Here is a 23,974-nt window from a genome sequence, read left to right as displayed (position 1 = left end):
ACATACATTTCTTTCTATACTCTCTCTTTCTTCTATCATTTCTTCTATTTCTTGTATATCTTTATTTCCTTATCATTTTACCCTTTTATATTTAAATCCTTATATTTCTTGACCTCTTCTTCTATGGCAAGCTATTCAAGACATCTGATTCTAAGAGATGTCATGGCAAAAGGGTCTTGAAGAGCTCAAGACTGCCAAGGATGAAATTATACTGGCTGATAAACAAGCAGGTAAAGACGAGGGGAAAACTGAGGAGGAATTAAGAGGAATTGGAGAGGAATTGAAGGGAAATTTAAAGAGATCACAAGGGATTTTAACTCCTGAACAGAAGGTATTATGGAAAATGAGCCCAATAAGAGAATCCCAGGGTGAAACAAGTAAATAAAGTTTTTTTCATAAAAAAAGGGAAAAAATGACATAAAAAGGGCAATTTGAGACGGTTTTATCACTGTTTAAGACGGAGAATGACGAGGAGAAGGTATAGTGAGCGTTTTTCTGCTTTTAAACGGCTTTTTTATGGCTGAGATTGACCGAATAATGGGTTTAGTACAATGAAGGATTAGATCCGGCTATTAATCTTTGGAAACGGTATGAAACATCACCAACAGATACTATAGATGCAGGAGTAATAGATAAACCTTTAAATCTGTATGAAGAAAAGGGTTTTTCACTTTTTGAGACACAAAAAGTACCAGCAACTCGAAAAAAAAGAACAATAAGAAATATAGAGGGATCAGATGAGTTATTTATGCAAAAAACAAGGAATTCTATGGAGTACTTGGTTAATAAATTAAAAGCTTTTCTTCCAGAGCCGTGGAAAAGGCAATATACACAAGAATCAGATGTATATGTATCTTCAGAAGAAATTCAGCAGTCTGAAGAGACAATAGAACAGGAAATGTATAGTAAAATTGAAAAAGACGATGAAGAATCTTTTAAAAAGGAAGAGATGTTATTTCAGAAGGAAGAAATTTTATTTGATGAAATAGAAGAAATTTCCAAATGTTTTGATGAAGATATAAAAGAAAATGAAGAAGAAATAGAAGGAATTGTTGCAATTGATAGTATTTTAATTGAAAATCAGGAAGAAATGGACAAAAAACAAGAAGAATTGAGTTTAGACGCAGATCAAGTAAATATTGAATTTTTAAAGAATTATACAGAAAAAAAGAATGTAGAATCATCAGTGAAAGATGAGGTGAACGAATTATGTGAAAATTTTTCTTTGGAAGCAGATCTTGAACAAATATCTTTCTCAGACGATATATTGGAGGATTCTTTTACAGATGATATGTTAGATGAAGACATAGAGGCTGTTTTTTCAGCATTAGATACATGCGAGGGAGTTGATATAGACAAATTTAAGGCAGAAAATGTTGAATTGGATGTTGCAGAAGAACAATGTATCTTTGAAAAGAGTAAAAATGAAATTTCTACTTTATATGTTGAGAATGAAATCTCATCTGATGATTATTCTGAAGATATATCTTTAGAATTAAATGATCTATGTAATGATGAGAAGGTAAAGTAACATTTGTTTAAGATAATGATATTTTTTCTAATAATTTTTGTAGAATCATTCATTTTTAAATTATAAGGTTTGTAATATAAAAGAAGAACCATGGATTGATTCCAATGGATATAAATGGTTACAAAAGGTTATATATTTTTTATTCTTTTTTCTTATTTTAATAAACTAGGTTGTTTTAAATGAAGAAAATCAAATAATTCTATTAAGACAAGATTGGTTTTTTACACCAATTGAAATAGGCGATTATTTATATCTTCATGGAGAATATGACGAGAATGGCATTTGTATTGTAGACAATTCTCATTCTCTTGTGATTTTAAATCCAGACTTTTTAGTATCATGTACATCTGTTGCAACTTCATATTCATGCACCAGAAGAATAATCCTTCAGGAAAAGGTAAAATTAACAGATGATATATCGAAAAGTCAAATTTATGGAAAGATATTGCATTGTCTTTTTCAATTGTGTCTTGAAAATGATAATTTTAGTTTATCTTTTTTAAAAGAAAAAACAAAGCAATTAGTATTAGATAATATAGAACATTTGGATATTTCAGGAGAAAGTATAGAAAGCGCAATGAAACATATTTCTGGGAAATTTTTTAATTTACAAAAATGGGCATCTAAATATTTTTTAAATACTCAAGATGTATGTTTTCTTTTATTATTATTATTATTTTAACAAGAATTTAGGATAATTCATATATAAAGGCTTTTAGGAGTAGGACATCTAATCCTTGTCATATATCTGTTAACAAATTACTAAGAACTGAAGAACATATTTTATCTCCAAAATATGGATTAAAAGGGTATATTGATGTTTCAGTTCAATTGGCAATTAAATCAGACATTGATTTACAATACTCAATAGCACCTCTTGAATTAAAAACAGGAAATAATATATATGTAATGCAACATCGAGCTCAAACAATTCTTTATACACTCTTATTATCTGAACATTATGGTAAATTAAATAGTATATATTTTATATTATTAATATTCAGGCGAAAATGTTGATTTTGGATTACTTTTTTATTTGGAAAAGGGAGAAGTTATTCAAGTCTTTCCTGTTCATGATGAAATTCGTGGACTTATTATTGCCAGAAATAACATTGCAAGATATCTTAAGAATAATCAAGAATTGCCTCCTATGCTTAAAAACATGTTTGTTTGCAAGAAATGTCCTATGCGTAATCCTTGTTTTGTCTTTCATAAGGTAGATCAAATATTATATATATATATATTAATTTATATTAGGCCATTGAATCAGGAACAGCTGAAACAAGTGGCTTAGGAGAATACTTTAATGATGAGACGAGTGATATAACATCAAAAAATAGCAATTTTTTTAGGAATTGGGATTTTATCTTATCAAAAGAAGAAAATGAAATATTTCGTTTAAAAAAAGAATTGTGGACTATGACTAGTAAAGAAAGAGAGAAGCATGGGAGGTGCATAAAAATATCAATTTTTCTACAAAGTAACTTTTGAAGGTGTTTAAGTAATCTTAAAATTAAAAAAATTCATTCTATTTCTGAAGAAGATATTTTAAAACATATTAATCATTATATATATACTTTGGAAAAATGTTCTTCATCTAACAATGATTATTCGTTGCTTGATTCAGAAATAGGTTATAATGATTTTATTACTGTTTCAGATGAAAATGGTCATTATGCTCTTGCATATGGAACTGTTATTAATATAGAACCAAAATTTATTACTGTTTTGTTAGATCAACAATTGTATAATCCAACAAGTATTTTAAGGGATCATGATATCCAGTATACTCAAATATCTAAAAGCTCTATGCTCGAAGTTTTTAAAAATGATTTTAATGAACAAGATGATAAAGATATACTATATCGTATTGATAAAGATGAATTTAAAACTGGAATAACATTGGCAAGAGATAACTTAACAAAATTGTTATATTTAAAACAGGAAAAACGTAGAAGAGAATTGATTATAAACTTATATCCTCCTAAATTTAGTTCAATATTAACCGATTTTTTTAAAATACCAGAGTATGAAAAGTTAAATAATGATCAGAAAAAGGCAATTTCAAAAGTGATGACAGGTACAAGGGGTTTAAATTTTTTAATATTATTTTATTTGAAACTTTTTAGCTTTGGATTATACTTTAATTTTGGGTATGCCAGGAACGGGGAAAACCACAACTATAACATATTTAATTCAATTTTTGATTGCAAATAATAACTCTATCTTATTGGCATCATATACGCATAGTGCAATTGATAATATTTTATTAAAATTAAATGTTGAAAAAGAAAATGTTTTGAGATTAGGTTCAATTGAACGAGTATTAAGTTTTATATATTATAATGATCTTTCTAATATGAAAAGATACATCCAGATCTCCGAAAAAAGATTATTACTGAAGAATATGTTGTTAATGATTTTGAATCATTTCAATTAAAATATATTAAACCATCTATTGTTGCTACTACATGTCTTGGTATTACACAGTAAGTTATAGCATGATTTTTTTCAAATATAATATTAATTATTAGTTCAATTTTTTCTAAAAGAACTTTTGATTATTGTATTATTGATGAAGCATCTCAGATAATCCTGCCTATATGTATTGGCCCTTTACGTTTTTCAAAAAAATTTGTTCTTGTTGGCGACCATTATCAATTGCCTCCTTTGGTGATTATATTATAACTGATTCTCTTTTTTATTAAATTTAATTAAGGTACGAAGTATTGATATAGCAAATCAAGACATAGAAATGAGTCTTTTCAAACATCTTTTGGATGCAAACCCATCTGCTACCGTAAATCTTGAATATCAATATAGAATGAATAAAGATATTATGCTTCTTTCTAACACATTAATATATAATGGAAAATTAAAATGTGGAGATGAAAAAATTGCATATAAATTATTTGATTGTGGCGATTTTCAGATGCTAGATGCATTACATTCAAAAGAGGGTCATGAATTCGTTTGTAACATTAATGAATGTTGGATCAAAAAAATATTAGAGCCTAGGTAATATTCTTTATTTTTAAAACAAGATAAAAAGTTAAACATAGTCAAGACTCTCAGTAGTATTTGCAAATACAGATTACGTCCCTGCACCTGAATCTAGAAAAGGTGATAGAATACAAAATGAAATTGAAGTTCAGCTTTTAAAACAAGTATATATAATAAAACGCAAATTAAAATTAATTATATTAAAGGTCATCATTTGCCTTTTAAATCAAGGCATATCTGAATCTGATATAGCCGTATTATCAGTATATAGATCACAAATTAAATTAATTAAACATCATTTTAGGCAATTCCAAAAAATAGAAATTGATACTGCTGATAGATTTCAAGGTCGAGATAAAAATTGTATTATCATTTCATTTGTAAGATCAAATGATAAAAACGAGGTTCCCCTTTTATTCTTCTTTCATATTAATTAATTACTTTAAAAGATAGGTGAACTTTTAAGGGATTGGAGAAGATTAAATGTTGCATTTACAAGAGCAAAACTTAAACTTATTTTTTTCGGTTCAAAATCTACTTTACAAAAAAATGGATTATTCAATCCATTCTTTCATCTTCTAAAACAAAAACAATGGATTTATCATTTACCAAAAAATGCTCATCTTTTACATTTTTTAGACCATCCTACAAATCAAACAATTCTTAACAAATCTTCAAAAAAAAAATCATTTCATATATCAGCTAATAATTCTCTATTAAAAACAATCATAAACGCTTTATAATTCTCTTTATATCTCTTTATCTATCATATCTTATTATATGAGTCACGTGACTATGGACAGGTCTATATATATTAAGCTGACCGGCACTGACGAGACGACAAGGAAGGCGTGTCTTAATACTATAAGAATGGGATTAGATGAGGAACCAGCAGAAGAATCAACACAAGATATGAATGAAGAAGATATAATATGTGGACCTACGCCTTTATCTAAGCTAGAGGTAATAATAAAGAATAAATGAAAGAATATAAGATAATAAGTATATTTAGGGAAATGGGATCTCAGCATCGGATATTAAGAAGATTATTGAAGCGGGATATAATACAGTGGAAGCAATTGCGTATACGTGAGTTTTTTTTTGGGGTAAAAAGAGGGTATTTTGAGAGTAAAAGGCCTAAAAGAGCGATTTTGTTGATAAAGGGTATATCTGAGGCAAAAGCGGATAAATTGATTTCCGAGGGTATTATATATGATTTATAGGAGGATCTGAAATGTATATGATGTTTTTTTTAGCGTCTAAATTGGTTCCTATGGGATTTACTACGGCGACAGAATTTCATCAAAGAAGATGTGAATTAATTTCGATAACGACGGGATCTAAGCAGCTAGATACACTTCTAGCAGGGGGTATTGAGACAGGATCGATTACGGAAATATTTGGGGAGTTTCGGACAGGAAAGAGTCAAATATGTCATACATTAGCAGTAACATGTCAAGTGAGTAAGAGAAATCGAGGGAAAAAAAGGTGTAATTCGTGATTAATAGCTTCCTATTGATATGGGAGGTGGTGAGGGAAAATGTTTATATATAGATACGGAGGGAACATTTAGACCTACGCGACTTTTAGCGGTTGCAGATCGATATGGTCTTAATGGCGAGGAAGTTTTAGATAATGTTGCGTATGCTAGGGCGTATAATGCAGATCATCAATTGCAGCTTCTTGGACAAGCAGCAAACATGATGGCTGAATCCAGGTTATACATGATTTTTTATTTAGGAAAAAGAAAAGTTTAATTTTCCATAGATTTTCACTTCTTATTGTGGATAGTGCTACGTCATTATATCGTACGGATTTTGCTGGTCGAGGAGAATTATCTGCTCGTCAAATGCATCTTGCAAAATTTTTGAGAACACTTCAACGTCTTGCAGATGAGGTAAAAATATTAAATCATTGAATAAAACAACTTGGTTCATTTTTTCTTTCTTTAGTATGGTATTGCTGTCGTTATTACAAATCAAGTAGTTGCTCAGGTGGATGGCAATGCTTCAATGTTTAATCCTGATCCCAAAAAACCAATAGGAGGGGTATGAAAAATGATTTTGATTATTAAATTAGAAACTTATTTTTTTTTTTTATTAGAACATTATTGCACATTCATCAACAACTAGGTGATTAATATTTTAAACCGTAAATCTAATCAATTGATTGACTAATCTTTAAAGATTATCTTTACGAAAAGGAAGAGGAGAACAACGTATTTGTAAGATTTACGATTCTCCTTGTCTAGCCGAAGCAGACGCCGTATTTGCAATTACCAACGGAGGGGTCGATGATCCTGTTGATACTTAAACCTATTAGAGATAATTATTGTTTTCACTTTAAATGTTTTGGCATCTGTACATTTAAAATTCTGATATATGATTTATAGAACAAATATACATAATTTCAAATCAATACTTTAAATCAATATGCAACACTTTTTCACGATTAACAATGCAAACAACAAACATAAATCAACAATAATTTTTATATTTCTAATTTCTTATTCTGACTTGGCGAAACTCTTAAAACTGTTTTATTGGGTTATTTACAAAAATACTTCAAAGAACTTTATTTCTCTCTGTTAAGATCAATATGTCTTTGGAATAAGTCTTTCTTATTTATTTTTCTAACAACTTGATATTTTTAATATTATGGCAACGCAGCTTAGCAACACGTCAGGAACATCAACGTACCATCAAGTATGAAATCAGAGAATTGGCTTAAGGAAACAAGCATATCAGTAGATCAACTAATCCAGCATCAATATGTCTATTTAAAAGTCTTAAGGATTGAAGAGGATGAGGATGAGCAATTAGATATGCCGGTAGATCCAGAAAGTTACTATTCAAAGGCTTTTTTAGCATCACAAAGCTCATTATTTATGAGAAGAAAAGATATATTTGTAAGGAAAATTCTGTGGAGAATTGTATGTGGTAGTATTCTTGAACTTGTACCGGTTGAAATGAGCAATTTGGAGTTTTTTTCGGGAATAAATATATATATATATTTTCCATCAGAAATTAAGCCATATGGTATTTCTTTGATAGATAATGAGGACGAGGATGTATTTACGATTCATGTTTTAACAAAAGTAAATCTTTTTTATACACTTCGTTTTACATCAGAACATTTTTTCCGACAAGAAATGTTTTCACCAAATAATATGATTAATTGGTGTCATGTATATCGATCATGCTATTTTGATATTCGTGTACCTCATTTTTTCATATCTATAACACCTGAAAAGGTTATTTTTTCTCTTAAAGATGGTGGTCTTTTGATGTTTAAAAAAAATGATCAAAGTATATATTATTTATTTATTTATTTCAAAATTGATTGATACATATTTATTTAGATGAATATACAGAGATTCCTTTTAGTGATGGAAGTTATTTTTCATCTTTTAAAGGGATGTTTTTATGGGGAATATCTAAAAATGATCGTTTGTCATCAAATTTAATCATTTCAATGCAAGCATCTATTACTTATTCACTTCTTTTTACAATTAGTTTGGATGGGAAATTAAAAGTATGGTCTATAGATAACGGTATTCTTCTAAAGACATATAATGTTTGTAATGATCAAAAAATATTTGATCCACAGCCAAGATGTTTGATTTCAATTTTAGAAAAACCAGCATTTCCGGGATATAAATTTTACTTATTAACATTTTCATCTATAATAGAAACAGGTTTTGTTTTGTGGGGAGCAGCTCATTATGAAATATCATTTTCTGGTTTAATTAATCTGAATTCATTTGTTCATTTATACATGCGTTTACGTCCACCAACAAATAATTCTGTATGGGTAGTTTTAAAATTTCATCTTTCCAACAATTTCCTTAAAAATGAGAGTGATTCAAAAGATTATAATACGAAATCAGGAATGATTATTTGGGTTTTATGGAAAAGCAATACAAGTTCTATTATTCAATTCATAGAAATTGATCCGTTTAATCCATCTTTCGCAAGTGATAAATGGGATACTTTAATTCCTATGTATAGATTTTTATCAAAAAAAATATCTCCTGCTGTTACGTTTGATTCAAGTCCTTATGATGTATCTGAATATTGGTATCGGCAAATTTCAATTCCAGGACAATTTTCTTCTGTAACTATAAAGACTTCGCTAGAAATATATAAATACAAGAATCATCCATATGATTATGAAAATAATACTGGTATAGATATAACCTTTAATTGTTTACAAGAAATGAAAGAAGCTATCTATAAAGAAATTAATACGATTGTTACTCTTCAACGTGATCCTTATAGTGGATTATTGCTTTTTGATAAGCATAGACAGGAACTTAATGCTGAATGGATTCGATTTCTACGATTATGTACTGAACTTGAAGAATTGGGTTCTGAACCTCTTGATCTTGTTTGCGATTCAGAAACAAATCTTATCTATATTGTAAAAGCAAATGCCATTGGAGTGATAAATAACTGTACATCATCTGAAGTTATTTATTACCATTCTTTAAATAAGAGAAGAGATGATCCTAGGTTTCAAAAGTGGTGCAGTTCAAAAGGTGATCCAATATATTCTCATATTGGAAATGATATAACACGTTTTGATATAGCACAACTTCTTCTTATTAGTAATAAATTTTTAGATGATTTTTCTGATATGCAAACATTGTTTGTTAAACAAGTTTTAGAAGAAGAAATTAGACAGAAACATTCATTTTCCATTGGTGATAGGATTTGGATTCTTTCAGAAAGAATATTTTGCCAACATATAGAGACATCTAAAATAGATGATATTAATTTAATTTTTAATGATATTTCAGATCCTATATTTGCAATGACCATATTACTTCGGTGTTTAATTAATGATAAATGTTTTCAATTGGGTTCTTATATGAAGAATAAATCAGCATTAAGTTTAAATATCACAACTTCGTCAATTTATCAAGTAGTTTTTATATATTATGACATTTTATTAAGGATGCTATTAGTATTGGTTTTTATTGGATGTTATAATGATAATGTACAAAAATTGACAGGCTTTTATCAATTGTTTGATAACTATCTTTCTGAGTTCAGAGAATGTTGTTGTATTAGAGAATGTTGTTCGCATCTTTTAAACAAGGCAGATGAAATACTGGTATTAGGAAGCATAAAAAACAGAAATTATGATACAAAGGTTCTTAATAAAAAAAATATTGAAAGACTTTTTGGATTTGAATCAACACTTCGACTTTTTTTGCGTGAATTTAGTTTATTTAAGGAATTAAAAAACAATGATATAACAGATCCAAGTAATAATTCGTCTTCTCTTATCTTTGGCGTATTTAAGGATGGTTATGAAATGTCTTTTTGTATTTCTGCATTATTATTTCAATTTAAATACCTATTAGAAGCTATGGAAGTAGTCTCTTGGATATCATTTATACCTCTTGGTATTTATTTAAAAGCAAGAATATTCTTAAGTTGTGGAAAATTAGAAAAATCTTCTGTACTTTTTAAAAGAGCTTCTGTTGGTATATGTATGGTTATCAATTTGATAAATATATTATATTTATTTATTTTTAGGTTCATCAATGACTCAAATAAGTGATGTTGTGTTAAACATTTTAAAAGATCTTGGATTTTCATTTGCTTTTAATGATCTATATCTATATTTCATACATGTAGCTGATACTTATTATCAAGAAGCGCTATTTTCTTATTCAGCTGAATTTTATGAAGAAGCTAGGAAGGTAGGATTAGAAAAGGTTTGTTTTCATATCTTATATTTGTCATTTTATTAAATAAAAAAAGCTAGATTCTACACAAAAAGAAGATCTTTATTGTAAAATGTTTCAGACATATATGGCTGCAAAGATGTATGACAATGCTTATTTAACTCTCTTACAATTTCAATCATATGACAAGTAGAATTTTATAATTCTGAAACAATTCATTAATTATTATAGGAAATGCGATTCATTATACAAATTGGTTGATGCAATGTGTGAAGAGAATCTTTCTAAAAAGCTTTGTGAATATTCTTTCCTTGGATTAAGTGATGAACTTGATTCAATTTTACATTTTAGAGCCCAAAATATGATAGATATCAGAGCAAATCCATGTTATCATAAAATATTATACTCATGGAGAATAAAACAGGGTAATTTTAGAGGAGGTAATATACTTACTTTATGCTTTTCTTGTATAAACTTTTTTAAGCTGCATCTATTATGTATCACCGGTTACAAAAATTAAGATCTAGTTCTTTAGTTAAATCTGCTGGAAATCAAGAACAATTAGACATTATTGAAGGATATCTTGCACTCCTTTCTGCACTTTCTTGTGTTGATATAAGCAATTCATGGATTCTTTATCCTGATCTTGACTCAATATATCATACTAATATGAAAATAAAACAATCCTCTTCAAGTATGTATATCTTTCTATATTTTACTCAATTCTTTCTAATTTTAAAGAAAATAATTCAGAAAAACAACGGAAAGTCTTAGATATTGTTGCAATTAGAAAAGAATATATTCATGAATTAAAACGTATGCAAAATATGCTTGATAATGTCTAAAAACCAAAACAAAAAAATAACACTAGCAATTCTATCTCTCTAATACATACAAAAACATGCTATACAAAATAATTTCGGTTTTATTAAATCTCAAATTTATTTTTCTAAGAATATAAAAATATTACAATACAAAAAAATAAACTAACATCTTATATGGATTTAATTGATGACAATATCTTTCTAGCATGGTTTATGACGTTAAAAAGATTCATCTTAAGTTGATCTGGATATATATGATTATTTCGAATCTCGATTATTTGTATATTTTTAAGAGTTGCAGATAAATTCTTATTAAATGACTGATTCATCATCAAAACATCATCAAAATACATTGTTAACGAATAAAAAGACGGGTCCTAGTGTTTTATCTGGAGAGGATTTACCTGCACACCGCCAGGCCAAAGTTCATAAAACTTTTATTGTTCATGGACGTCATCATATAAGAGTACCTTCATATGGCAGAAATTTAAATAAAATATATAAAAACACTGCTTCTACAGTGACGGAGAATACAGAGTTATTGATTGAACCGAAGAGCCCTGTTTCATATGAAGGTTTATCAAAGAAACCAGAGTTATTAGTTAAAAAAGAAGATGTTGAAAAAAATACAGAAAATACAGAGAAAAATCTTAAAGAAGATCAATATGTTGATGATAAGAAGGAGAAAGATGTGGAATCTTTAAAAGAAACAGAAAAAACGGAAAATTTGGAAGAAAACGGTTTTTCATCAGCAAATATAACAATTTATCCACTTGAAGAGAAAAAAGAAGATTATCATGAAGACTATGATGATAGTTCTAAAGCAGAGCATATTACTAAGCGTCTTGTATCAATGACGAATAACCAAGCAGCAGTTCCATATTTAACATGTGAAACAGCAATGGTAAAAAATATAGCAACTACTCAATTAACATCTACGAAAGGTTTTATTTCATTATGTATTTTGTGTGTTGAAAGCTTATTTTTTTTAGAATTTTCATCAAATGTTTTACCATCATCAGATAACCTAGGTAAACCATCTGCTGAGTCATCATCAATGAAACCTCCAACAGCAAGTATGCCAAAATATGTTACTTCGGAACCTTTATCTAGAAATCCTATTAATCGAACACAGCAAAAGCTTTTGTTGCAGAGAGAATTAAGTTTATCATCTGTTAAACCACAATCTAACAAGGATCATGATCACCAGGAATTTATACAAGATCAAATTAATCGTATTAACAAAGAATATTCTAATATTTTACGTTTATCTGATCCTTTAAAACATGTTATTTTAAAGTTATTCCATGATGGCTCTTTGGAAGGAATTAAAAATATACCAAGTTCATTAAATCATAAAACCACAGAAGAGAAATTGCCTAAAAATACATCTAAATTTTTTGATTTGATAGGAAAACGTGAAAACGTTTTTAAGGAATCGAATAAGTCAACAATTGAATATAATGATATATTATCAATTCAAACTATTCTTGAAGAAATGTGGAAAAGCAATGAAAACACTTCATAACATAAAATTAATAGTGTTTTTCTTATTAGGGATGGAATGATTAATTCATGATATATATTTCAAATGGGTATTTGTATTAAATATCATTATAAAACATATAATTTGGCGGCTATTTCTATTAAAGATATTTATTTCAATATATAATATGGTTTTATAAATATATAATCTCCTAAAAAAAGGAATGAAGACTGCACATTATTCAATATTAATATTTATCATTTTAAACTTTTTTTATATATTTCTTGATTGCTGGATTCTAAAATAAATATTTTTGTTTAAAAAAGTTAAAAACAAAAAGCATGTTTTTTAATAATTATTAATAATGTAATCATACAACACTATTTTCATAATAAAAATGCCCTTAAAGTTTAACATAGTATCTCGGTTTATAGAAGCATATTAATTAGTTTCCTTGAAAATATTTAATATAGTTTATCAAAAAATCTGTAATATCATTATATAAACATAGATAGAATATTTATTAATAACACGATAACATGTAAAGATTGTTAAAACGTATATATTTGAAGAGTTATCTTTAATGAACTATTGCCATAGTCACACTGACGCCTTTTTTTCACTTGAAACAGGTGGTTTATAGCCATATTTTTTGCCTAAATCATATATTTCTTTAAGTTTTTCTTCAAAAATTCCTTCTTTTTTAAAAATTTCATATTTTTTATAAAGTAACAAGGCAGTTCTGGCGTCTTCAATTGAATCGTGGCTATCTTGTTGAATATAATCTTGTAATAAATACCATGCTAAAAAACGTAATGAAAGTTTTCTATTTTATATATATTATTTCTTTAATATTAAAGATATTCATACCTTTGACGACTCTCAAGATAAAAAAGATTTACAGTATCTATGATTTGATCCTTAGGTACATGTATATCTGCAAATATTAGAAAAGAATCAAAGAAAAAATATAATACTAATTATTCTAAAATCTTTCTGTAATCCATGTCCTACAAATTTGCAGCCAAGTGTCACAAGTAATCTTAATTTTTTATATGCAATCTATTTATTTTTTATATATTTTTCATAAAAAATAGAAAAAAAAACCTTCAAAGGAACAAGAGTATATGTTGATATCATTGGATCTAAATCTCCATGTTTAATTCCTGAAAATTCCGTAAGATAATCCACAATTGGCTCATTTACAGCAATGTAATCATCAATAAATGGCACATTTTCTAACTTTCCATTCCCTCGTACAGCAGATACTCTTGCTAAAGAAAGCTTAGAGGGTCTAACGATGAATCTAGTCCCATCACTGCGAACATCTATTTCTTCTTTTTGCATAGATACAAATTCTGCATCCAGTCCAATCACTGTATTATGATCTATTTTCTCTGTTCCTTCAAGAATCTGATGACGAATTGCTTGTATATTTCGATTTCTATAACTATCAATATCTTTAAGTATAATTAATACAACGTACAGTGAAATGGAATAATCTTTGTATAAAATAGATATATCAAGTGAAGGAAGTTTCATCTTTTTAAGACTTTGTGAATAATCTATTTTTTCATATATTAGTATAGCTGGTACTTTCCATACTTTTGAAAAATTTAAGACTTGATCCTCAGAAACAGACATTACTAAGAAATCATTAAAAAGAAACCATGATGTTTTATATTTTAATTTTATATTTTCATCTGTCACTTAATAAAAGTAAGCAATATATAAATAAATATGGAAAAAAATAAACCATGAATAAATGAAACAAGATGAGATTCATTTTTAAAACATATTTCCACCACAAGTCCTTTTAATTCATAAATATAAAATTCATTATTTGTCTTTTTATTAATGTCTTTTCCTTGAAAACAGATCACTTTTCCTAAATGATGGTTTAAAGCTATTTTAGTTGGAAGCCAGTTCTTAGAACTCCAATACTTCCAATGTTCTTGTGTATACGCCATTGCATTAATGTTTAAATAGCATGGAAAGCTGCTAATTGTCCTTCGAGTTGTAAGAAATCGAAATTGATGACAATTAGAACACCAAGCTCTATTTTGTTTTTCACGATTTATACTTGCAGCTAATATTGAAGAAAAAGATGCTAATGAAAAGTTCTTTTCAGATGTCGTCTTCTAATATATTAATATTAGGAATTTTTAGTAATATTTTTAACCTTTGGATAAATAAAATCAATACAAAAAATAATAGAATTCCTAATAGAATTTACTCCACAACTGCAAAAAGAAATGATTTTTGAAAATATCCCATTAGTTTCTGCTAAAGGTGAAATATTATTAGTGTTCTGTTCATCAATTGAACATTTATCCAATGATTCTTCATTTAATTTTTCCAATAAAAATCTGTTTAAACCTTGTATAATAGGTGAAAAAGAGATCTTTTTCTCCATAGATTCATCTACAATAAGACCCAATGACATAGCTAGACTTATCAATATAATTGTTTATTAAAATAAAAAACTACCTTGTGAAGAAGTACTTAAAACATGTAAAAAATTAGTAGCTTGGCAATTTTGACCATTTGCATCAAAAAGCATTTTAAAAAGAAAGCCCATTTCACAAAGAAGACAATCTTCTTTTATACAAGAAGAAATAGAATGTGCTATAGCTAATTGACGAATAGAAGGTATAAAATAATACAATTGAACCAAAGAATTACAATATGAATTTTCAATATGAATTTCTAATCCAGAGAATGGCGTATTATTATAGTATCTTTAAAAGTTAGTCTTATTGATTTATAAAAAAAAACTTCCTTTTAATACCCAAAATCAAAATCTTCTACACCAAATTTTGAATATTTTATTTCCAATAATTTATAATATTTAGGTATGACAGAAGGTTCATTTAAGTCATCATTTTCATCTTCAAAATGTAGTGGTGCAGAATCTTTTTTGATATTACCAAGAGTTAATTCTTTTGCTTTTTCACTATGAAATTTTGGAACTGTTAATCCTCTTGTTCCTGTTTCTTTATCTCTAGCATAATATCTAGTCTGATTTCTCTTCATATTTCCTGTATATACGGAATACCCAACGAATTCTAAAGTTTTCATGTTTGAAATTGTATCTGGATTCAATACACAAGGTATTTTTCCAACATCATAAACTAAATGAGCAGGCCAAGAAGAGAAAAGCTCTTCTCTATAATAAGGCATACCAATAACATTCAAGGGCCTAGAAAATTGTTAAAAAATTGATTGATTCATTGATTGATTGATTCATTCATTCACTTACGTATCATCATGTATTTGAATATCTGGAATATTAGTAGGAATATTTGGCCATTCTAAAGGAATAGAAAACTCTGAAAATTTTGGTGCACGTCTTTGACTCCACAATTGCAAAATGCCTTCTGCATCACATAATACAAGTGCATCACCGGATTGAGAAACACAAACTGATGTGAAATATGTATTTGAATTTGCATGACGCAATTGAACATTAACAGTATTAACCGTATCAACAACATGAAATAACCCATTCTGACTTACTATAAAAGCCGTTGTTGACATCTTTGGGTGCATTCTTATATACGCTGGACCCGCTGGAAAAGCAACTGGAACCAAAGGACGTAATGTTCGAATATCAAAAACCTTAACAAGAGGATCTATAACATAATGTGTATCTCTTTTTCAAATACATTAATATATGAAAAAAAACATTCATACTTCCACATTATACCTTTGGGAAAATCCACATGTTAATATTAAATTACCTTGAATATCAAGATCTGAAAAAGTACCACTATGTGCTTGAATAGAATGAACCTCTTTATAATCAGATGGATCTAAAAGACTCAATCCACCTTTAGAAGACCCACAACAAATATATCTTCCATGTTTCATGACTACTATATCTTCTTTACATTGCTTTTATCATATTAGATTTTTTTGCAAAAAAAATATACAAATATAGCTGTTAAATACCAATTTATCAACAACCGAACCCCGTTCTATATTAATAGTTAACATTGATGGTTGTAATCCACCCACTAATATATTGGATGATGTTCGTGAGATAAACGTCATACATTGAAGATCCATATTCAAATTTCTAAAAGATAAAATTATACAGCAAAACTGCTGCTTCCTTACTCTAATGTCCATTTAAATAACCCTCGGCGGTTCATTAATCGAACTTTATCATTTGATAATGATATAACACCCCGTTCATTAGATAATATAGAACATATCGGCCCTTCATACGCCCTTACACTTGTATATCGTTCAAGTCCCGATCCATAATATGATGTTAAGTATCCCTGATCCGCTGTTAAGCTTATTCATTCCATTTTTTTACACACTTTCTCATTTCCTGTCCAAACAAGTTCATGATACTCGTCAAAACATGATGATGTAATAGGAACAAGGTCCTGCCCATATTTATATAATGTTCCATAAGAAATCTAACATATTTTAGGTCCTTGTTTGTGTAAAAAATTACAAACCTGTATCCAGTCATTCATGTGCTGCCCTAGATTTTACTGCCGAATATCGTTTTCATGTAACCCGTATAAATTTATATACAAAACAAGACACATCTTTATTCTAGAACAATTAATCTCAATCCTTCCTGCTAAACACTCATATAAATCTATTAGTATTTATATTATTGAAATTTTTCCCAGTTTTTATTTTTAATATTGACTTTTTAAATATACCTCCCTCTTCCTCTTACAGCTTCCTCATCTTTTTAACTCAGTATTTAGATAAATTTAAATAAAAAACTCTTTATCTATGTTTTTTTAAGTCCCAATGCTTCCCTTAGTCTCTGTAGACGTACGTCTAGCGATTCTTTTGTTTCTAATAGCTTTGGTTCCACTAAACGTAATAACCATCCATATAATATCTTCCAACCCGGTTCTACTGAGATTTGACTCTTTGAATTCACCCAAGGACAATAATTTCTATGTTCAAAAACAACATCAAACCCTTCTTCTTCTCCTTCCGATTCAAAATACCATGATCCAACCCTTCTATGACATGCTCCACATACTAATAATCCTATTCCATCTATTTCTATCCCATTCCACCCAAAAATAGATAGGATTTCTGTATTTTTTTTCACCAAATCTTTTTTCATATCTATAGGTACTTTTAATTTTTTTGGTACTCCCTTAAATATATCCAACTTTTTTGTACGTTCATTAAACCCTTCTATAGCCCTTTTCCCATCGGATAATGGCAATTTCATAATAGATTCTACTTGTTTAACATTTCTTTCTAATATTATATATATATATATACATACCATCACATGACTTTTTTCTCCAACAACAATTTTCTTTATGACCCATCTTTACTTGATTCAATTCATCTCTAATCTCTGTTTTAATCTCTGTTTTTAACTCCATTTCTTGTTTACATAATTGACATTTTATTTTCATTTGTCCCATACAAATCCAACCATTTTTTGCACAAACCACTGCATTAAAAGGTAATTCAATACTATGCCATGGAAATGACCAAAATGTAGAAAGTCTTTTTGAAAATTCTTTTCTACTCCATGGAGCATAAATTGGATTTTTTTTATCCATTCTTTTAATTATAAGAGATTTATTTTGTTTTCCTTGTAAATCATTTTCTTTTAAAGATTTATGATTTCCTTCTAATAGATTTAAAGTTTTTTTAAATCTTTTTTTATTTCTCCATTTAATTTTATCTTTAATAATATAATCATTTATCATTTCTCTATATTATTTCTTATTTCTCTATTATTCTCTTGTTTATCTTGTACTATCTTAATTACCTCCTATTTATACTTTTTAACAGAAGTACTTTATTATTTTAATATGTTTTTAGCTACTACTTTTTAGTTACTACTTTTTAACTATTTTTATTTATCTTCTTCTTCTTCTTATTATTATTATTAAACGAATAATAATATTATTATATTAATTCTTATCAATTCTTATTAATTCTTATTATTTCTTATTAACTTTTTATTAACTCTTTATTATCAACTTTTAACTCCTCCTTATTAACTAATTCTTACTAACACTTTATTAACTTTTATTATTAACTCTTTATTAATTTATTAACTTCTTATTAACTTCTTATTAACTCTTTAATAACTTTTTATTATTTCTTTATTAATATTTATTATTATTAACTTCTTATTTATTAATATTTATTATTACTTATTATCAACTTATTATTTTTACTTATTATTAACTTCTTATTATTAATTTATTATTACTTTTTATTACTATTAACTTCTTCTTATTATTTATTATTAACTTGTTATTATTATTACTATTAATATTATTATTATTAATATTATTATTATTTATTATTATTATTTATTATTATTTAATATTAACTTCTTTTTATTAACTTCTTATTAACTCCTTATTAACTTATTTTATTAACTTTTAACTCCAATTTCAACTTTAACTTTAATTTATTTATTAACTTTTTATTAATTTTATTATCAACTTTTAACTTCTTTTTATTAATTCTTAATAATTCTTAATATTTTTTAACTCTTTATTATTATTTTATTATTAATTATTAACTTTTTATTAACTTTTTATCAACTTCTTATCAACATCTTATCAACTCCTTATTAACTTCAACTTCAACTTTAATTAATCGTCTTTATTAACTTTGAAGATTTAACGTCTTAACATCTCAACGTCTTAACATCTCAACGTCTTATTAACTTCAACTTCAGCTTCAACTTCAGCTTCTTTTTATAAAAACTCCTTATTATAACAACTTACTCATCAAACTCAACTCAAACTTATTATTAAGACTTTTCATTAGGATCTTACTTAACAAAACTTACTTACTTGTCAAAACTTACTTATAACAACTTCTCATTAAGACTCAACTTCTTATTAAAAAACTTACTTTTTATTAAAAAAACTTACTTCTTCTTCTTCTTCTTCTTCAACATGTCTCAACTGGATAAACAAAAAAATATAGCTATTCAAGCGGTTAAACGTGCTTGTCATCTTGCAACATCTATTTTTATTAAACAAAATGATACAAATAAAGTTCTATTAAAAAGAGATTGTTCACCAGTTACAGGTTTTTATTAGGAGATAAAATAATAAGTTATTATCAAGTTATTGATGAATATGAATAGTAGCGGATTTTGGAGTTCAAGCAATAATTACTGGAATATTGAAAGAAGTTTTCCCAGGAGAAGCAGTTATTGGAGAAGAAACGGTAGATTCTATGATTCTACAAGAAGAATTTTTACAAGAGGTTTGGATGGAAGTTAAGAAGATATTTAAAGGATATAATGATGAGAAGAATCTTAAAAATAATAATGAAAAAATGATTGGAAAGATTAATAGTATACAAGATCTAGTGGAACTTGTAAGATCTAGTGGTAATGAGGAAGGAATCAATAAAAAACGTAAAACATGTTATTATTATAAAAAAAGTTAAATAATAACAAGGTCAGGTTATTGGGTAATTGATCCAATTGATGGTACAAAAGGATTTCTTCGAGGTGGACAATACGCAATTTGTTTAGCATTAATTGAGAATGGTGAACCATCTCTTGGAGTTCTTGGATGTCCGAATTTACATAATTATAATATTTATGAAGGTCATAATGTAGAGACAGGAGTGATTTTCTATGCTAGTAAGGGAGAGGGTGCATACCAAGTAGTTTTTATTATGAATGAATGAATGAATATGAATTAATATATATATCTAGAGAATATTGAATGAAAATGGGGAAATTTTGATTCATACAAGAAATAAAGAAAATATTCAAGATGCTCGTGTTTGTCAAAGTCTTGCACCGGGTCATAGTGCTTTAGAAATACATAAAAGAATTATGAATACCTTAGGAATTACGAGTCAACCTATTGAGGTAGATTCTCAAGTAAAATATGCCATGTTAGCACGTGGGGAATGTGATATTTATCTTCGTCTGCCTAATCATCCAGATTATCATGAAAAAATTTGGGTATAGTAGATAAAACAAAGTTTAATAATATGTATTATTAAAAAAAGACAATAGGATCATGCAGCAGGTGCTTTAATTGTTCAAGAAGCAGGTGGAATAGTTACTGATGCCTATGGAAAGACATTGGATTTTAGTAAAGGTAAGAGGCTTTCAGAAAATTATGGTATTGTGGCAGCATCAAAGTGTTTGCATGCCAAGGTTTTGGAAGCGGTAATGTCTATATTAAAAAAACAGTAATATGCTGTATTTTTATTTGTACTTAACATCGTATTTCAACCAAAAGCTCAGATAAATATGTAGATAATACAGGATTTTCGGCTACAACATGAATAATAGAATTTTCAATATTAATAAAAAGATCTTGTCTGTGTTTAGATTTCGCTAGATTCCGTAAGATCAATGTTGCTGTTAATGCTACACCAATTGCTTCTCCTCGTTCGTCGACAGCAGTTGTTTTTGTATGTATAGAGATATTTTCCCATAAACTGGATGAGACGAATTGCGTTAACTTATCCGGTATATGTGTTCTAAGATGAGATAATACGATAAAACGATCTTTCTCTCCTGGTAATGTAAACCGAGTGCAATCAAACCATTTACAAACTAAAGGCGGTGCTGAGGATGAAAGTAAACGAACCTCGGGTAAATGATGATCAATGATATGTTTGAATAGCTCTTGTGAATTTGGAAATTGAGATCCACAAATGCCAGAATCATTTGTTTCAACTACCCATTTACAGGAAACATAACTTTCTCCTTTGATTGAAATTGCAATTTCACGTGGACGAACTCCTCTAATAATAAAATTTTGTCCTTCAGGTGCATTTAATACCATTGCTTTAGCCTTTGGAAATGCACGACTAGCTATTTTAATTAAATCTGCTGCAGAAAGAAGAGGTCTTCCGGCTGCAATAAAAGGTGAAAATCTTGCTTGATAGGATTGCCATAAATGCATTTGTGTTATATCATCGTTCGAACTTTCTTGATAACAAACACGCATCCTATTAAAAAGTATAAGAAATATGAAAAAAAAGAATTAAATCAAATATAACCATTTAACCGCTCTATCAGGTTCTCCGAATCCTAATAATTCTTGAACAATTTCTGCGGGTAATGGAGGAGGACCAGTAGGTATGTATTGTTTAATGTCTGTAGACAATGATACATGGGTCTCTTTCTCTTCCGCCTGAAACATCATTAATCTTACTAATTGATCGATTAAATCATGAATATCCTCCAGTTCCAATATACTTTGCGTATTCGCTTTATACGTTGTATATTGGTACATGAAATCTAAAGCAGAACCTAAAAGTTCTTCATCATCTAAACTTAACAATAACCTCACTCTATAAAGTATATAAGGTGAAATATTTTGAAGCAATCGATTATTTGTATCATGAAGCGCTAATCGTGCAAGTGCTCTTAAGGCTCCAATTAACATGGCTCTATCGTCACATTGTAAAAGTTCACATAAACTTAAATAAAGATCATCGTTTTCATCATTAATAATTGTATAAAAACTGACTGCCTCAATAATATCCATACAATAATGCTTTAATTCTATGAAAGAAAAATCGTTCATCTGTTTAATTCCTAAAACTAACGTAGGATGTGTCATTTCCAATCGAGCCAAATAACTAGCATTATCGGAAAGTAATGCAAGATTACGAAGAATAAGTGCTGCCTCTAATATTTTATCCAATGCTTTTCTTGATTGATAATCCATAGACCAGTCATCGTTTTCCTCATCGAATTCCATTTCTTTCCTTGATACTTGTTTTAAAAACTCATAGAGTTTCTTGATCAATGTTTCTGCTAAATCTGGAATACGATCAAACCTAAGATTATTACCTTGTTCATATGATAATCGAACCAAATGATGTAAAGCCCAATCCAATTCTGATACTAAACCTGATTTAAGCGCAAGCGCAATTCGAACCATAAATGGTGCACCTTGGATACCCGCTTTATAATAAATCATCATATTAAACTAATGAAGAAAAATTAAAATGATTTATATGTTTACCTCCAATTTTTGCTCCATTTTGAGATCCGTACGTACTATTCCTTAGATATTCTAATGCATGTGTATTTGCAGGCGTAATGACTGGTTGTGGTTGCAATTTATTATTTACATTCTCGGGAAAGGTTAACGTAGCAAAATGCGTTGAAAAAGGTTGTTGTTGTGCTTGCATTTGTAATTGTTGTTGTGCTTGTTTTTGAAGCGCTGATCTCGCTTGTGTTAATCGTTCATCCGGTTGATAAAACGTTCTTGGAACTGGCGCTGCTCTTAAATCTTTTCATTCATTATTCTTCTTTTTTCTTTAAATTTGGGGAAAATTCACTTCTTACTAATGGCATAGGTGATGATGATGAATCCGGTCGCACATCTTCCTTAGTCGTTACTTGATAATTTTCCGCTGTTCTTGTCATAATATCTCCTCCTTTTGCCGTTTGAAATTCAAGATGTTCTGGTGCCGGTGGCGTCTTTTTCCAATGTTTTTCCATTTCCCATGCACTAAATATCATTATTAACATCACTTTTCTTTTTTTTTCATAATATTTCCATACGCCAAGTTCTTGTAATAGATTGATTTCAAAAGATATCCCGCATTCGACATAGGTGGAAGTTTGTAATGGTTTGAAAGGTTTTTCCACCATGATTTTTCTGATGATACCTTATCATATCCCCCCAGTTCAATCACTCGTTTATATAATTTCAGTAAATCAATCCGATGAGGTCCAATAATCGGTTCACGCACAAATGTTCCTGTACTTTACCATGTTATTATGAATCCCATAATAATTATACGTTTAATTCTGCTTTTTACCCCCGTTTTATATGATATGCCTCTAATTCTTTAATAAACTCATTATATTCTTGACTCCGCTCAATATCATCATCGTCTGTAATCTTGATTAATCCTTTTCCTCTCATTTCTTTCTTGATAAAGATTTTCCCTTATTTTTATCCCTTTTTACTTTGTTCTACTTTGTTCTATACTATGTTTTACTATGTTAAACTCCGTTTTACTGTGTTAAACTCCGTTTTACTCCGTTTTACTCCGTTTAACTCTGTTCAACTCTGTTCAACTCTGTTTTACTCCGTTCAACTTCTTCTCTTCTTCTTTTCTTCTTCTTCTCTTCTTCCACTCTATTCTACCCCCTTCCTGCTCTGCTCTATTTTACTCGACTCTATTATACTTTGTTCCTGACTATTCCCCTCTTCATAGAGTAATATATATCCAAATATCCCTTCTTATTATTGGCACTTATAATGTTATTCTAATGATATTTATATTTCCCGTGCCTGAATATCCTCTAAACCCTCATAACATAAACTCCCTGTGCTAAACCTTGGAGATTTATGAAAATATTAAGAAAAATATTAATAAAACCCGAGATTAAATAAAATATTAAGCAATAACTTAAGAACCGCGTGGTTTAAAGGGATATTTTGAGATATCAAAAACTG

At 28.4% G+C, this 23,974-nt stretch overlaps 8 protein-coding genes across 8 annotated transcripts; 5 read left to right on the top strand and 3 right to left on the bottom strand.

Annotated features, from left to right (window-relative positions):
• The first annotated feature begins 113 nt into the window (after positions 1–113).
• T552_03388 (hypothetical protein) lies at positions 114–5,321 on the top strand. Its single transcript, XM_018371894.1, has 16 exons — positions 114–377; positions 426–478; positions 548–1,522; positions 1,575–1,658; positions 1,701–2,180; positions 2,225–2,495; positions 2,536–2,747; positions 2,789–2,982; positions 3,025–3,611; positions 3,661–3,854; positions 3,899–4,020; positions 4,066–4,204; positions 4,251–4,549; positions 4,599–4,698; positions 4,741–4,938; positions 4,984–5,321. The coding sequence occupies exons 1-16, from the start codon at positions 158–160 to the stop codon at positions 5,275–5,277; spliced, it is 4,422 nt and encodes a 1,473-aa protein (XP_018224384.1). The 5' UTR covers positions 114–157; the 3' UTR covers positions 5,278–5,321.
• Positions 5,322–5,358: 37 nt separating this feature from the next.
• Positions 5,359–6,892, top strand: T552_03387 (DNA repair protein rhp51). Its single transcript, XM_018371893.1, has 9 exons — positions 5,359–5,497; positions 5,547–5,623; positions 5,670–5,737; positions 5,791–5,993; positions 6,043–6,251; positions 6,302–6,431; positions 6,487–6,582; positions 6,638–6,666; positions 6,721–6,892. Exons 1-9 carry the CDS (start codon positions 5,405–5,407, stop codon positions 6,845–6,847), a joined length of 1,032 nt encoding a protein of 343 aa, XP_018224383.1. The 5' UTR covers positions 5,359–5,404; the 3' UTR covers positions 6,848–6,892.
• A 303-nt stretch (positions 6,893–7,195) lies between these two features.
• Positions 7,196–11,123, top strand: T552_03386 (hypothetical protein). Its single transcript, XM_018371892.1, has 7 exons — positions 7,196–7,842; positions 7,896–10,034; positions 10,081–10,262; positions 10,309–10,421; positions 10,464–10,672; positions 10,717–10,926; positions 10,974–11,123. The coding sequence occupies exons 1-7, from the start codon at positions 7,242–7,244 to the stop codon at positions 11,075–11,077; spliced, it is 3,558 nt and encodes a 1,185-aa protein (XP_018224382.1). The 5' UTR covers positions 7,196–7,241; the 3' UTR covers positions 11,078–11,123.
• A 204-nt stretch (positions 11,124–11,327) lies between these two features.
• On the top strand, positions 11,328–12,630 carry T552_03385 (hypothetical protein). The gene is made up of 2 exons (XM_018371891.1): positions 11,328–12,000; positions 12,049–12,630. Exons 1-2 carry the CDS (start codon positions 11,373–11,375, stop codon positions 12,582–12,584), a joined length of 1,164 nt encoding a protein of 387 aa, XP_018224381.1. The 5' UTR covers positions 11,328–11,372; the 3' UTR covers positions 12,585–12,630.
• A 512-nt stretch (positions 12,631–13,142) lies between these two features.
• Positions 13,143–17,035, bottom strand: T552_03384 (hypothetical protein; the record flags this gene model as incomplete). Its single annotated transcript, XM_018371890.1, has 15 exons — positions 13,143–13,368; positions 13,413–13,479; positions 13,520–13,604; positions 13,650–13,986; positions 14,029–14,251; positions 14,299–14,683; positions 14,725–14,990; positions 15,033–15,283; positions 15,334–15,744; positions 15,805–16,197; positions 16,252–16,439; positions 16,497–16,623; positions 16,665–16,831; positions 16,874–16,975; positions 17,018–17,035. The coding sequence occupies 15 exons, from the start codon at positions 17,033–17,035 to the stop codon at positions 13,143–13,145; spliced, it is 3,246 nt and encodes a 1,081-aa protein (XP_018224380.1).
• A 223-nt stretch (positions 17,036–17,258) lies between these two features.
• Positions 17,259–18,345, bottom strand: T552_03383 (hypothetical protein). The gene is made up of 3 exons (XM_018371889.1): positions 18,319–18,345; positions 17,821–18,271; positions 17,259–17,771 (listed from the first exon to the last, which is right to left on the bottom strand). Exons 2-3 carry the CDS (start codon positions 18,254–18,256, stop codon positions 17,305–17,307), a joined length of 903 nt encoding a protein of 300 aa, XP_018224379.1. The 5' UTR covers positions 18,257–18,271; positions 18,319–18,345; the 3' UTR covers positions 17,259–17,304.
• A 1,123-nt stretch (positions 18,346–19,468) lies between these two features.
• Positions 19,469–20,736, top strand: T552_03382 (3'(2'),5'-bisphosphate nucleotidase; the record flags this gene model as incomplete). Its single annotated transcript, XM_018371888.1, has 5 exons — positions 19,469–19,604; positions 19,663–19,938; positions 19,987–20,192; positions 20,245–20,499; positions 20,554–20,736. 5 exons carry the CDS (start codon positions 19,469–19,471, stop codon positions 20,734–20,736), a joined length of 1,056 nt encoding a protein of 351 aa, XP_018224378.1.
• Positions 20,737–20,758: 22 nt separating this feature from the next.
• Positions 20,759–23,437, bottom strand: T552_03381 (hypothetical protein; the record flags this gene model as incomplete). Its single annotated transcript, XM_018371887.1, has 6 exons — positions 20,759–21,500; positions 21,552–22,464; positions 22,526–22,795; positions 22,845–23,017; positions 23,071–23,274; positions 23,331–23,437. The coding sequence occupies 6 exons, from the start codon at positions 23,435–23,437 to the stop codon at positions 20,759–20,761; spliced, it is 2,409 nt and encodes an 802-aa protein (XP_018224377.1).
• Between the last annotated feature and the right edge of the window lie 537 nt (positions 23,438–23,974).

The sequence above is a fragment of the Pneumocystis carinii genome (genome assembly GCF_001477545.1).
Source record: "Pneumocystis carinii B80 chromosome Unknown supercont1.16, whole genome shotgun sequence".
Classification (NCBI taxonomy): Eukaryota; Fungi; Ascomycota; class Pneumocystomycetes; order Pneumocystales; family Pneumocystaceae; genus Pneumocystis; species Pneumocystis carinii.
The sequence above is the reverse complement of the archived record's forward strand: the minus strand, read 5'-3'. Positions and strand labels throughout refer to the sequence as shown.

What these genes read in the sequence shown, in the direction of transcription:
- T552_03388 (XM_018371894.1), top strand. Translation starts at nt 158, where the DNA reads ATGTCATGGCAAAAGGGTCTTGAAGAGCTCAAGACTGCCAAGGATGAA. An exon ending in CTTGTTTTGTCTTTCATAAG is followed by an intron (nt 2,748 to 2,788) that starts GTAGATCAAATA and finishes AATTTATATTAG; the next exon opens with GCCATTGAATCAGGAACAGC. An exon ending in AAGTTCAGCTTTTAAAACAA is followed by an intron (nt 4,699 to 4,740) that starts GTATATATAATA and finishes ATTATATTAAAG; the next exon opens with GTCATCATTTGCCTTTTAAA.
- T552_03387 (XM_018371893.1), top strand. Translation starts at nt 5,405, where the DNA reads ATGGGATTAGATGAGGAACCAGCAGAAGAATCAACACAAGATATGAAT. An exon ending in CATTAGCAGTAACATGTCAA is followed by an intron (nt 5,994 to 6,042) that starts GTGAGTAAGAGA and finishes CGTGATTAATAG; the next exon opens with CTTCCTATTGATATGGGAGG. An exon ending in CCAAAAAACCAATAGGAGGG is followed by an intron (nt 6,583 to 6,637) that starts GTATGAAAAATG and finishes TTTTTTTATTAG; the next exon opens with AACATTATTGCACATTCATC.
- T552_03386 (XM_018371892.1), top strand. Translation starts at nt 7,242, where the DNA reads ATGAAATCAGAGAATTGGCTTAAGGAAACAAGCATATCAGTAGATCAA. An exon ending in GTTTAAAAAAAATGATCAAA is followed by an intron (nt 7,843 to 7,895) that starts GTATATATTATT and finishes ATATTTATTTAG; the next exon opens with ATGAATATACAGAGATTCCT. An exon ending in ACAGGGTAATTTTAGAGGAG is followed by an intron (nt 10,673 to 10,716) that starts GTAATATACTTA and finishes AACTTTTTTAAG; the next exon opens with CTGCATCTATTATGTATCAC.
- T552_03385 (XM_018371891.1), top strand. Translation starts at nt 11,373, where the DNA reads ATGACTGATTCATCATCAAAACATCATCAAAATACATTGTTAACGAAT. An exon ending in TCAATTAACATCTACGAAAG is followed by an intron (nt 12,001 to 12,048) that starts GTTTTATTTCAT and finishes TATTTTTTTTAG; the next exon opens with AATTTTCATCAAATGTTTTA.
- T552_03383 (XM_018371889.1), bottom strand. Translation starts at nt 18,256, where the DNA reads ATGATAAATGATTATATTATTAAAGATAAAATTAAATGGAGAAATAAA. An exon ending in GAGAAAAAAGTCATGTGATG is followed by an intron (nt 17,772 to 17,820) that starts GTATGTATATAT and finishes TTAAACAAGTAG; the next exon opens with AATCTATTATGAAATTGCCA.